At 37.3% G+C, this 13,379-nt stretch overlaps 1 protein-coding gene across 1 annotated transcript in view; it reads left to right on the forward strand.

The window, feature by feature from the left end:
• The first annotated feature begins 1,142 nt into the window (after positions 1-1,142).
• The window catches only part of DNAH12 (dynein axonemal heavy chain 12), a 133,231-nt gene continuing 120,994 nt past the window's right edge, over positions 1,143-13,379 (forward strand). The window contains exons 1-4 of the mRNA XM_019652775.1: positions 1,143-1,250; positions 1,916-2,118; positions 8,052-8,133; positions 8,335-8,361. Of these exons, the coding sequence (XP_019508320.1) occupies positions 1,949-2,118; positions 8,052-8,133; positions 8,335-8,361 (279 nt within the window). The 5' untranslated portion in view covers positions 1,143-1,250; positions 1,916-1,948. The remainder of the gene's footprint in view (positions 1,251-1,915; positions 2,119-8,051; positions 8,134-8,334; positions 8,362-13,379) is intronic.

Below are 13,379 nucleotides of genomic sequence, written 5' to 3' on the forward strand. Positions count from 1 at the left end.
ATTGGGGCTGGTTAGATAAATCCAAGGTCTGTAGGGTAGGCTGTCAGGAAGGGAAAATCCAGAGAGGGGAGAGTAATTATAGTTAGCTGCAGTTTGGAGGCTAACTCAGGACATGCTTAAGCCTTCTTTTTAAAAGGACTTTCACTGATTAAGTCAGGTGACCCAGATAATCTCCCTAGATTAATGTCAATTTATTAGGGACTTGAATTACGTATGTCTGCAAAATTTCACAGCAGCACTGGATTAGCATTTGATTAAATAACTGGGAGAAGATGTATGTATAATATAAAAGACTGTTGTTCTCCCTTTAGTTCTTGTAGAGATATGTCAGAACTGTCACATACTTATACCAAGTATTTTGTTTCCTACAGAAAGATAGTTTGCTGCTATATTTAATTTGTTTATTCACTCAAATAATGTTTTAGAGGACCTACTGTGTGCCATACACAACAATGTAGGGTGTACTCTCATTAAAAAAAATTCTTTACATGGTGACAAGCCACATACAAGATGCTCAAATACTGGTTGAATGAATATGCCAATACCACCAGGACTTACCCATCCCCCCCATTTTATTTATGCACATAGTATTCAGGCTATTATTGTTTAGATAGGAGTATCTATTGGGCAGCCTCAAATAGCAAAGTTTCACATTTCTCTCTTTAAGCATACTCATAAAATTTACACACCTTGACCTTTTTTTTGCCAAGGATTTCCTGAAGGAAAAGTGCTGTATAAACAAATGCCAAATATAGAACAAGATAAATTATATTGTTGATTAGTTACAATATTTATGGGGAAGCTACTCTGGGGACACTTGAAAACTTGATACGCCTTTGACAGAGTGTTTACATAAATCTGTTTTCCAACAGATCCAAATTTTCAATCTTGCAGTTTTCCACTATTTGAAGATCCTGATTCCTTGAACCCTTTCCAAGGGAAGGCAGTTAGGTAAAAAAAAAAAAATCTCATTTACCCAACCTCCATTTACTTGAATAAAGAATTGTTGTTGTGACTACTAATCTGTCGCAGCTCAGCAACTGCTTCTCAGGCAACCTTTATTTACCCAGTCTCTTCAACTGCGACCCATGACAGTTTCTATGGCGACAGCTTAGTATCTACGCGGCTGGCGACCGCTCAACTTGGAGTCTAGAGGTTTCACTCCTCGTTTTGCCTCTTCCATTCACTAGAGGAGAAGCTCACTAAACATTTCCCTCTTATCTGCGCCTTTGGGAAGTAGTGAAAAACAGGTACTTCCTTGTCCTCAGCTTTCCTCTTCACCCCTCTTCCAGGCCAGGAGATCATGAATTGGGTGCCAGCAGAAATACCTTTTTTTTCAAGGCAGGAATCTCCAAATTCTGTTGGCATCTGCAGCAAATGCAGTTGGTATCACAGATAATTGTTCAGCATTTACATGAAATTTTAGATTTCTTATGCGTTAAGTGTGCCTATTTTGGCTTGATTATAGATAGTATAACTGTCTTGGAAGGTAGCAAGACTAAGATATGATATTGATGTTTAAATATTAATGATATTAAGTTGGTTTGCGGTGATTATACTTCAACAACTGTTTTTGTTGTTGTTGTGATTTATGTCTTACGGAAATTTTGAACCCAGAATTTTAGAACTGCAGGGTATTTAGAGAACATCTAATCTATTTCCTTAATTTCATCTTTCAGGAAATGAAGCCCTAACATGGAAGTAACCAGCTTCATTTTTCCATAGCAAGTGGGTGATAGATCTCTTAACAGGAATCCCTGCCCACTTATTTCAACTGTCATTTTTTAGACTGATACCATGTTTGGGAGGAAGATCTAAAAAGGCCTAGCATTTTTGGTATTGATATATAAGAAATGTTTTGAATATATGGAAGCTAGCTTTTACAATAATGGCTTTATGGACTTTTTCTCCTTAGCGTATAGAATATTTTAATCTTTAGGGGACCAAGATGTCAGATCCAAACAAAGCTGCCATTGCAGCAGAAAAGGAGGCTCTGAACTTGAAGTTACCTCCCATCGTTGGTCCTCCTGAAAACATAGGTGTTAACACATCAACACAAAGTAAGCTGCTGAATTACAGAAGATCCAAGGAGCAGAAGAAGACAATTAATCAGTTAGTGTAAGTAGCATATTAATAAATAATTCTTGTTTGGAATTCAAGTAAAATGATTAGTGTTCGTATTCTCATAAAAAGCTTTAATTACAGGTTTTTCATGGGCAAAATACCATCTTAAACTTCAATTAGGAAAACAATTGAAAAAGTAATCATAGTGATAATAAATGATATATAGAGGGTGCCAAAAAATGTATACACATTTTAAGAAAGGAAAACTATTAAAATTGTAATAATATATACCAATAACAAAAGATGAACACAAGTCACATTTGACTTCTGCAATTACAAAAGGTGCTCAAAGTGGTTACTGTCAGTGTCCAGACACTTCTGATTACAGCAAACTACTGCTTGAGCAACGCTAACCAAAGGGTCCACTTGTATACATTTTTTTGGCACCCTCGGTATATTGCTTATGCTAATCAGCATTTAAGCATTATTTTAATCACTTCACCTAAACTTCTCACAACAGCCCTATAAGATGGCCTCTATTGTTATCTCTATTTTATAGATGAGTAAAGTGAGGTACAGAGAAGTTAAGTAACTTGCCCAAAGTCACACAGCTGGGGTTTGGACCCCAGCGGTCTGGTTCTAGACTTCATATACTTTAAGTACCACACTATTCTTCCACTCAATATATTGTAACCATACTGGTCCCTGAAAGTAAAACCAAGTAATTGGGACCCTACGAATAGCATTGCATTTGAATAGCATTGCAAATACTTAATAAAATATCTTGAAACTACTTGTACTTAAATTTTTTTACATGCAAAAGAAAATATAGTCTAACATCCTGCCCTTCCCCCTCCAATTTAGTGGAAATTAAAACTAATTTAGGTGCTAGCTACTAAAGGCTGTGATAAGGATGGTTCAGTTCATTTCAGCAGTTACTGGGAGTTTCCTAGGTACCTGACTCTTCTGGGCTTTGGGGATAATTAAGAAGAAAAAGACATTGATCTCATCTGTACAATTCTAACCTAACACTCAATGATAGAATGGGAAATTTCTCTCTGGTGGACTTCTGCTTCTCTTTCTACATTCTCTTTCCCTTCATGGTTTGCCTCATTTATACATATTTTTGCAACTGACTAAGTTTTTGTTTTGTTTTGTTTTAAAGATTTTTATTGGGGAATTGGGGGAGGGAAACAGACAAGTTGCTATCCTTTTGTTCTTCAGTCTAATTGTGGAGGACATTGCTTCACTGGCCCATGTTGGTATTATCATTGCGCTCTTCCCGGGTGAGGCAGCCTCTCGAAGACCATTGGATGGCTGCTCACGGTGGCTCACGGCAGCTCATGACAGCTCACGAAAGCAAACGCCAGCTGCTGGCCAGTCTCACTGCAGCCTACGCTGTCGCCTGCAACTCGCTGCAGCCCAGCTCCAGGTTGAGCTGTTGTTTACTATCTTAGCTGTAGAAGGCATAGCATCACTGGCCCTCATATGTGGGATCCAAACCGTAGTCCTGCTGCTCAGAGCTGGTGTCCCAACCCATCTCCTAACAAATGTGCCACTCAGCCGACCCTGCAACTGACTAAGTTTTACTGTCTGTTACATTGTTGATTATCATATTATTGCTAATTTAATTTAAATTTTTGCAAATTTTACTTTCCTTATAAGTAAACAGGTCTGTTAATTATATAACTTCTTTAGATTTGCATTTTTATTAGTTTATCAATCATTTAATCATATTTAAATTCAAATTTATAAGCTACATTAACTAATGTCAGTATATGTATTATTAAAGATCCTTTACTCATTTTCATTTCTAAGACTATACTCAATGTGATGTATAGTGATGGGGTTTCCTTAGGAGTTACATATTGTTCTTACTCTAAAACCTTTCATTTTCTCACATTTTCATGTTGAACTATTGCAGTTCCATGAATATATTTTTCATAGTTTAGTAAAAGATAAATTTCACAATTGTTCTCTGCAGTTTCTTTCACTGGAAGGTGTTTTTGTGCCTTAATCTTTAAACTAGTACTTTAAGGCTTAGTATACAGATCACCTCCTCTGGAAAGCCTTCTCTTAATCCTCTTCATGCATCTTTAACTCTGTCTACATATTTCTCATATCAGTTTATTTAGCAGACATTAAGTACCTACTGTTATATAGACGCTGTGCTTGTTACTGGGGAGACAATAGAGAACACAACACAAAGGACTGTGTCTTTAGAGAAGCTTATATTCTAGTGGGAGGAGACAGACAGTAAGTATATTTTTAAAAAAGTATATTAGCCTTTTAGATAGTGACAGGTACTGGGAAGACATAAGATAGTGGAATAGAGAGTCACAGGAAAGGTTTTCCCAGGAACATTCCAGGAAAGGCCTGTGGAGATGATATTAAAGTAGAAAATCTAAATAATCAAAACCTTGTCATTTGAATAAACATGGTGATAGCACTCTAGTAAAGGGAATAGCAAGCATGAAAGCCCTGAAATATGAATGCTTTTAGTGTGTTCTAGGAATTGGCAAAGGCCAATGTCACTAGATTATCAGGGGCCGTGGGAAGAGTGGTATCAGGTGAAGATGGAGAGAAAGGTAGGGGCAGATTGTGAAAGGCCATGTAAGGATTTCAGATTCCATTTTAAGTGCAATGGAAGCCACCGAAATGTTTTAACCTGGGAAGTGACATGAAATCCAACTTACACTTAAAAAATATCACTCTTGCTATTAAGAATAGACTGAAGTGGTGCTGGCCAAGTGGCGTGTTGGTTAGAAATTGGCTTGGGATGCCAGCTCTGAGCAGCAGGGCCCAGTTCGGATCCCACATATGAGGGCCAGTGATGCTACGCCCTCTACAGCTAAGATGGTGAACAGCAGCTCGACCTGGAGCTGGGCTGCCATGAGTCGCTGGCTATGGCGTAGGCTGCAGTGTGGCTGGCTGGCAGCTGGGGTGAGCTGTCATGAGCTGTCATGAGCCACCGTGAGTGGCCATCCAATGGCTGGTGAGTGATTACCTCACGCGGGAAGAGCGCAATGATAACACCAACATGGGCCAGTGAAGCAACATCCCCCATAACTAGACTGAAGAACCAAAGGACAGAAACTTGTCTATTCCCCTACCCCGATTCCCCAATGCTGTTCCCCTCCCCACAATTCCCCAATTAAAAAAAATCTTAAAAAAGAAAAAAAAAATAGACTGAAGTGGAGGGGAAGAGGGCAAGAATAGAAGGAAACAAAGATACCAGGTAGGATGCTTTTGTAGTAGCATAGATGAGAACTTATGGTGGTTTGGCTGTAAGTCTGGAGACAATGGAGGAGGAGAGAGTAGATTTAAGGGTATATGAGTATGTTTTGGATCCCAAATCAATAGGACTTACCATTGGATTGCCTTTGGTAACAAGGTAAATAGTAGTGTTTATAGAGAATTGGAAGTTCAGGAGATGATGGGGGGTGGAGAGGTCAAAAGCAATAATTCCTTTTTTCTTTTTTGGAGTTGGGGTGCTATGTGATATCTAAGGGAAATATGTTAAGTAAGCAGTTGGATATGTAAGAGACAAGGCATAGGCTAGAGATACCAATTTGGGAGTCAGCAGGATATAGATGATTTTTAAAGGGAATAGTTGAAATCAGAGAGAAAGAGAGAGAGAATGGGAATTGAGAAGAGAAGAGAAGAAGGCCCAGGACTAAGCATTTAAGAATTACAATATTTAGATGTTGGGTATAGAAGGGCCAACCAGCAAATAGACTGAAGAAGTGCCTCCAGTGAGGCAGGAGGAAAAGCAGAAGAACAGGATGTCATAAGGAGAGAGAGCAAAGTATGTTATAACACAATGTATTATTATTTATTTTCTTTGTTGTTGTTCTCTTCTACTTTGACATACTTGAGAACAGAGATTTCAACACAAAGAACAGTGTCTGTCATGTTGTCGTTGGTGAATGAATGAGTGAATGAATGAATTTCTTAAGGTAGAACTTTATTGTGCTTGCACAGATCTGTATTACTGTACTACTCTCACTTGGGTGCTTAATAAAAAATGTTGCCTCAAAATAACCTGAAGCGAAGTGGAGTATTAATACTGAGATTAGAATTGTCATGTGTTTTATTTGGGAAAAATGCATTTGGAATGAAGTTTTTATACCAGAAACACATTTTTCTGGATGACTGTGGATTTTGTGATTCTCTATTCCTTGCTTCCAGAGTCCAGGAATGAGCCACTTCTTCCTTGACCACTGTCTCCCTCTTGATTCAGACTAGCTTTTCTCTCCTTCACTGCATGTAGTCTATCACACAGTCCTTTGAAGTTATCCAGGTTTGATTTATTTATTTGTTTTTGATTGTTAACACACAAAGCAAAAACAAGGGGTGAAAAGGCTCTCTCTTATTCTTCCCAGCTCTTTTTATTTATAGCAATAGGAAAAATCACACTCCAGGAAATTGTTGCTATACTAAGAGGTGGCATTTGTACATAAAGAGCTCAGAGAAATTAGGCATATTTATGTTGGGATAGTTACAGTGCAAGCCAGAAAGTGCCAACTAGCATAACAAAATATAAAGCAAATTCCTTGAAAGTATAGATCACTGAGAGCTAGTCTGTTTAGGGTGAGAATGATGGATGAAGGGAAGTTTGGCCTTGGGCTTGATGGTTAAATAAGAGAGGAAGGAGAATATCTCAGGCACATTTTCTACTTCATGTGAAAAAGCCTTTGGAATTTTAGTTTGGTCAGGTTCAGTATGACTCAACAGGGAAATGAAGCTACTCAAAAAGTTTATTAAGTCTTATGCTGCTTTAATAAATGTAAAATGTCTGGAATGTGGGAGAAAAAATTTTCACTGCACACTGGTCATAATACATCTGGAATTCTGGGATCACATTTTAAGAGGGATGTTGATAAACTGTAATAGCTACAGAGGAAAGTGAGGAATTTTGAAACTACCTCATTTGAAGGAAGCTGATTCACTTAATGGGGAAGAGTATAGATAGACTCTGGCATCAGACATGCCCGAGTTCATATCCCATCTCTGCAGATTATTAGTGATGTAAATTTTTCAAGTCAGGTAACTTTACTTCACCTTCCCATCTGTAAGAGGGAGATAAGTATAATGCTCTTAAGACTGTAAGCCAATACCTAGAACATAATAAGCTCACCATAAATTGTAACTTTTATTGACAGGAATAGTTGAAGGAACTGGAATATAGGTATCATTAAGTTTTAGAAGGGTATCATAGAAAAAAATATGATTCTTTGTATATAACTCCAGAGGATAGAAGTTACAAGGATACAACTCAACATAAGAAATTTGTTTCTAAGAATTTGAGCTGGCTGACAATAAATTGAGCTACCTTAGAAAGAGATGAATGCTATCCCCCCTCACTGTACAACGTGATATTTTTGAGAGTATTCATGCATTAAATAAGGTACTGACCTAGACAGGCAAGATCTTTTCCAAATCCACTATTCTGATCATTCATTCCACAGATATTTATTGACTTTGATAGACACTATCTATGAAGTGTGGTAAAAAAAATAAGGTGAATGTTTAAATTAAAAAATTTATTACAGTAAAAAGCACATTGCCGTTAATGCTCCTCAAAATACTCCCCTTCAATTGTAATAGATATGATATTGGTGGGGGGAAGTGGGGCAGCAGATTGGGGGAGGGGGGTTGTCACTTTGAGGGGTGAAAAGTATAACGATTGCACTGTGTTGTACAGCTAAAACTAATTTTTAAAAATGTATTTCACAATAATAAAAAAATACTCCCCCTTGCTTCGAACACACTTATCCCATTGTTCCTGCCACTTTCTGAAGCAGTTCTGGAAGTCCTCTTTTGTGAGTGTCTTTGGTTGAGCTGTCATGGCTGCCTTGACTATCTTACTCTTACCTATCTTTTCTTTAGATATAGTTGAAAAAATATAACAAGTTGTAATGTTTTAATAATATATGAGTGGTATCTTCAAGAGAGTCATACACTTTTCTGACTACATATTTCAGAATTGATGGAGCTAAAAGAAATTTAGATAGAACACTGAGTAAAAGAATACGTTCATCACCAGAGCCAGATTATCCTCCAACTGTAAGTTTGTTTTCTCTTTAAAAAGCTTATCTTTATTTTGTTTTCATTCTTAATTATTTTAAGTTAATCTCAATATAATTAATATTTAAAAAGACTAATACATAAATTTTAAAGTATTTATATTTTAATTTTTAAAAACTTAAATTACTTAAAAATTTTTCTCTTTGATTTAATTATGTCTTGTTTGTTTGCTTTTGACAGATGACCAGTGAACTTAAAAAGAAAGGAGTGAGTTCAATTTTTTCATATTTATTGTTTTGAAAACATTCAAAGAAATTATTACAAAGTAGCTCCTTCTGAGACCACCTGCTAAGTGCCATTCTAGAAAAGAGAGAGATTTAGAAACTTGAGATTTTTATTTTCTCTGCCTAAAGGAACAAGTATGTCATGGATGACAATATGGGTTTTAAGAATTATTAATATATTGTTGCCATTTGTTATTTGAGGATTAGTTGTAAATATTTTAGTTCTCATTTGAAACAACTGAAAGAAAAATTCAAAGGAAATGCATCTCCCTTTTCATTGTCCTAATGTTGATATAATGATGATTATTTATTGAGAATCTATTGTGTGCTAGTCACATGCTAGATGCCAGAGATTAAGAAAAAAAAGACACTGCATGGGTAACAACATGAAACTAGAATATGATTGGTGGAAAGATGACAAATGAAACATTTCTTTAACAGCAAGGAATATGGAAACTCTTGGAGCTGGTTGCACAAAAAAGGAATTTGTACATGTCCCCAAATAGGGGTACAGGATTTCCAAGTCCCTTAAAGTCCACTTTGGGGATAGAGGACTTAACGATACCTCTGTATGGGTTGAAGATATTTGGAGGAACCTCATTTTGCTTAAAAATACTTTTCCTCCTTCCCTCTCTGCCTCCCAACTTTTCTGGAGACTTTGGATGTGGATTTTCCTCTTTACTAGATATAAGAACGGATACAAAAGAACTGCAAACATTCATAAGTATTCATAAATATCTAATGTGAAGCTGGGTGAATTGCAAGACATATTTGTGTTTATGTTTTAGCATACTTACTTTTCCTCCACAGTTCCTGCCTTCTAGTGTTTTAGGTAGTTGGGCATAAAAACAGTTATTGACTCCTGAACCCACTGCTCTTGACAATCTGTGTTCTAGGAACTCTACCTCTTCATCATTGTAACCAGGGACGAATAATTGCCAAATCCTAAGGATATTTTTTCAATACTTCTCTCACTCCAGTTAACTTTTTAAAAACCTTTTTACTTTTAAATAATTGGACATATGGATCAGTGGGACAGAATAAATGACCCAATAAACCCATACAAGTACAATCAACTGATTTTTGATGAAGGTGCAAAAATCAATTCAATGGAGAAAGGGTACTCTTTTCAACAAATAGAGTGGAACAATTGGACATCCATAAAGAAAGAAAACAAACAACAACAAATGCCAAATCTCAGCCTAAACCTTGCACTATGTACAAAAATTATTGAAAAGTGATCATAGATTTAAATGTAAGTTGTAAAACTATTTAAAACTTTTAGAAGAAAACAGGAGAAATGTGAAAGTATAGAAAATTTAGAAGAAAACTGAGGGCTGGGCAAAGAGTTCTTAGATATGACATGAAAAGTACAATCCATAAAAGAAAAAAACCCCGATGGATTATATTTCATCACAATTAAAAACTATTGCTCAGTGAAAGACCCTGTTAAGGGGATGAAAAGAAAGGTATACACTGGGAGGAAATATTCACAAATTACATATCCAGCAAAAGATTTGTATCTAGGATTTATAAAGAACTCTCAAAATTTAACAGTATAAAAACAAACAATCCAGTAAGAAAATGGATGAGACATGAAAAGACAGTTTATAAAGAGGGTATATGGAAGGCAAATAAACACAGGAAAGATGTTCAACATCATTAGCCATTAGGGAAATGCAAATTAAAACATGATGAATTATCACTACATACCCATTAGAATGGCTAAAATTAAAAATAGTGACAGTTCTAACTATAATTGAATATATATATAGTCACAGAATGTGGTGTATAGTGTGGGAGTGGAGTCAATGGAATTGTAATAGATATGTATGATATCAGGGGTTGGGGGAGTGGCAGAGTGGATTGGGGAGAGGGGTTGTCACTTTGCGAGGGAAAAAAGTATAACTATTGCACTGTTTTGCACACCTGAAACTAATTTTAAAAATGAGGCTAAATAAACAGGTAGCACAAGAGAGTGCCTTTATGGCAAAAAAATTAAAAAAAAAAAGCATAAAATAAAAAAAATAAAAATAGTGACAATTCTACCTGACTCTTGACACTGCTGACCATTCATTTCTTTTATATTCTCTTATATTTATTCTGGTTCTCTCTTATTTCTGTCATCTTTATGGGTTTCTCTTCCCTGCCTGACTTGAGGCCCACTGTTTTCTTTCCTTTAATCTTCCTGGATGATTCTCTCCTTTTCTGAATTCAACTGCCTTCCATATATTGATGACTCCCAGAGATCTTTATGCACAAATACCTTAAATTCAACATGTCAAAAAAACTGTACTCATCAGTTTCCTCCAGAAGATACCTCTTCCTCCTTATTCTCTATCCCTAGTTGCTGTTATCACTATTCAGTCACTCATGCTTAAAGCTTCTCTTTTTCTCTTCCCAATTACCTACCTGACATACAGTTAGTCCCCAAGTGCTGTGAATACTTCTCCAATCAGTCTGCTTTTTGTCCTAGCCTTAGATTAGGCCTTTGTCTCTTGTCTTGACTGAAGTAGCCATCAATGGCTTTCCATAACCTGTAAAATTAAAGCTTAATATGGCATGCAAGGTTTTCTGTAATATGAACTCTGCCTATTTAGCTTCTCCTCTTGCCACTCTCTGTATCACACTTTATGCTTCACTAACACGGACTTGCTTATTAATCATTGAGGAAATATTGCATTTCTCACCTTGCTGCTTTTGCCTGGCATATCCGTTCACCATCCATGCTTTTTTTTTTTAAAGTTTTTATTAGGGGATTGGAAGAGGGGAACAGTGTTGGGGAATTGAGGAAGGGGAACAGACAAGTTGCTGTCCTTTTGTTCTTCAGTCTAGTTGTGGAGGACGTCGCTTCACTGGCCCATGTTGGTATTATCACTGTGCTCTTCCTGGGTGAGGCAGTCGCTCGCCGGCCAGTGGACGGCCGCTCACGCTGGCTGCCGGCTGCTCACGCTGGCTGCCGGCCACTCATGGTAGCTCACAGCAGCCCACTGCAGCAGGAACTGCAGCCTACACCGTTGCCACCGACCCACTGCAGCCCAGCTCCAGGTTGAGCTGTTGTTCACCGTCTTAGCTGTAAAGGGCTCAGCATCACTGGCCCTCATGTGGGATTCAAACCGGGGCCCTGCTGCTCAGAACTGGCGTCCTAAGCCAACTCTTAACCAACGCGCCACTCGGCCGGCCCCATGCTTAGTTTTTTATATAATTATTTTAAAGCTTGACACTGACCTGCTTTATAGAACTGCTATAGATTTGGGGATTGAGAAAATATCTTCCTTGTCTGTAATTAATTCATTTATTCATGAGATTCTGCATAAATGTTTACTACATACTTGGTCCTGTGCTAGATGCTAAAGATTGATGAAGTAGACAGACATAGTTTTTGCGCGATGGAGCTTATATTCTAATGGAGAAAACATAGTAATCAAGTAAACAGATAAATAAACAAAGTAATTGTGATAAATACTATGAAGGAAATACAGGGTGATATGATAGTGACTGGAGAGGGAGTGGAGACCATGAAAAGCAGGTGGTCAGAGAAGGCATCCCTTAGGTGGTGCCATTTTGGAGACCTGAATGGTAGAAAGGAGCTAAACATGGGAAGACCTGGGGTTGAGAATTTCCCAATAGAAGGAACAGCTAAGTTTAAAATCCCTGAAGGAGAAAACTTTTTGGTATATTTCAGGAGCTGAAAGAAGGCCAACTTGACTCAGCTCGTGGGAGGAGGGTATAAAATAAACTTGAAGAAGGCATTGGGGCCAGATCACCAGGGCCTTCTACCTGTTGTAAGGAGTTCAGGTTTTATTCAAAGTGCAGTGAGAAGTTATTGGAGAATTCTATTCATGGGAATAATATAATTTGATTTACATTTTAATAATAAAAAGCCACTTGACAATGATGTGAGAAAAATCACTCTGACATTTTAGGGACTGGATTGTGGCCAGGGCAAGAGTAAACAACATGAAGAACCAGTTAGTTGTAGAAGCAACAATTTAGATGAGAAATTATTGTAGTTTGGAATAGAGTGATAGAAATAGAGCTATAAGGAATTGATAGATTCAGAATATATTTTAGATGTAGAAATGATAGGACTTGCTGATAGATTAGATATGGAGGGTGAGGTAAAGAGGAAACAAGGATGACTCTTAAGGTTTTTGCCCGATTTTACAGGGTAATTGATGCTGTTTATTGAGATGGCGAAGACTGAGGAAGGAACAGATTCGGAGCTGGGGAGATCAAGAGGTCTTGTTTGGCTATGCTGGAGAGTTCAGGAAGAGCTTAGTTCTAGAGATACAGATTTAGGACTCATCAACATATATAGGTGATATTTATAGTCACAGGACTAGGTGACATCACTTAGGGAGAGAGGGAAGAGAAAGAGTGGGGAGGGCATCAGGTTCATTATTAGACAGAAGTCAGTCCATTGATATAGTGAGGGATTGGGGACCATCATAAGAGATGTTTGAGGCTCATCCTGTACTTTCCCTGTTTTAACCCTGGAATCAGTCATTTCCCCAAGGATTCCTGGCTCTCTTTACTACAGAATGGTATTTAGAAACCATGATATACGTGTTAGGTGTGTTTCTTGACGTTGAATGTAACTGCTTCTTGACTCAGCAGAAAGAGCTAGGAAATTGTGTCTATCTATCCATCCAACTTTCTATCATTTATCTCTTAAAAACCAGTTGTTTATATTGATGCCTCCTATTCCAGTTCAACATCACAGGGTTCATTCTAGTCTTCCCTCTTTCTGTATTTGTAGCTCCCTTCTCTGACAGAAACCTGGCTTTTATAAACCACAATTATTTACTTATTTTGTTAAATCCTAAAATACACATGAACTGTTGTAAAATTACTAACTCACAACACTGTGAAAAACAGACCTATCCACTATAGTTCAATATTTTTCTATAATTTTTTTAAAAAATTTTTTATTGGGGAATTGGGGGGATGGGAACAGTGCTGGGGAATTGGGGGAAGGGGAACAGACAAGTTGCTGTC

This window comes from Hipposideros armiger, unplaced genomic scaffold (assembly GCF_001890085.2).
Source record: "Hipposideros armiger isolate ML-2016 unplaced genomic scaffold, ASM189008v1 scaffold_187, whole genome shotgun sequence".
Lineage (NCBI taxonomy): Eukaryota > Metazoa > Chordata > Mammalia > Chiroptera > Hipposideridae > Hipposideros > Hipposideros armiger.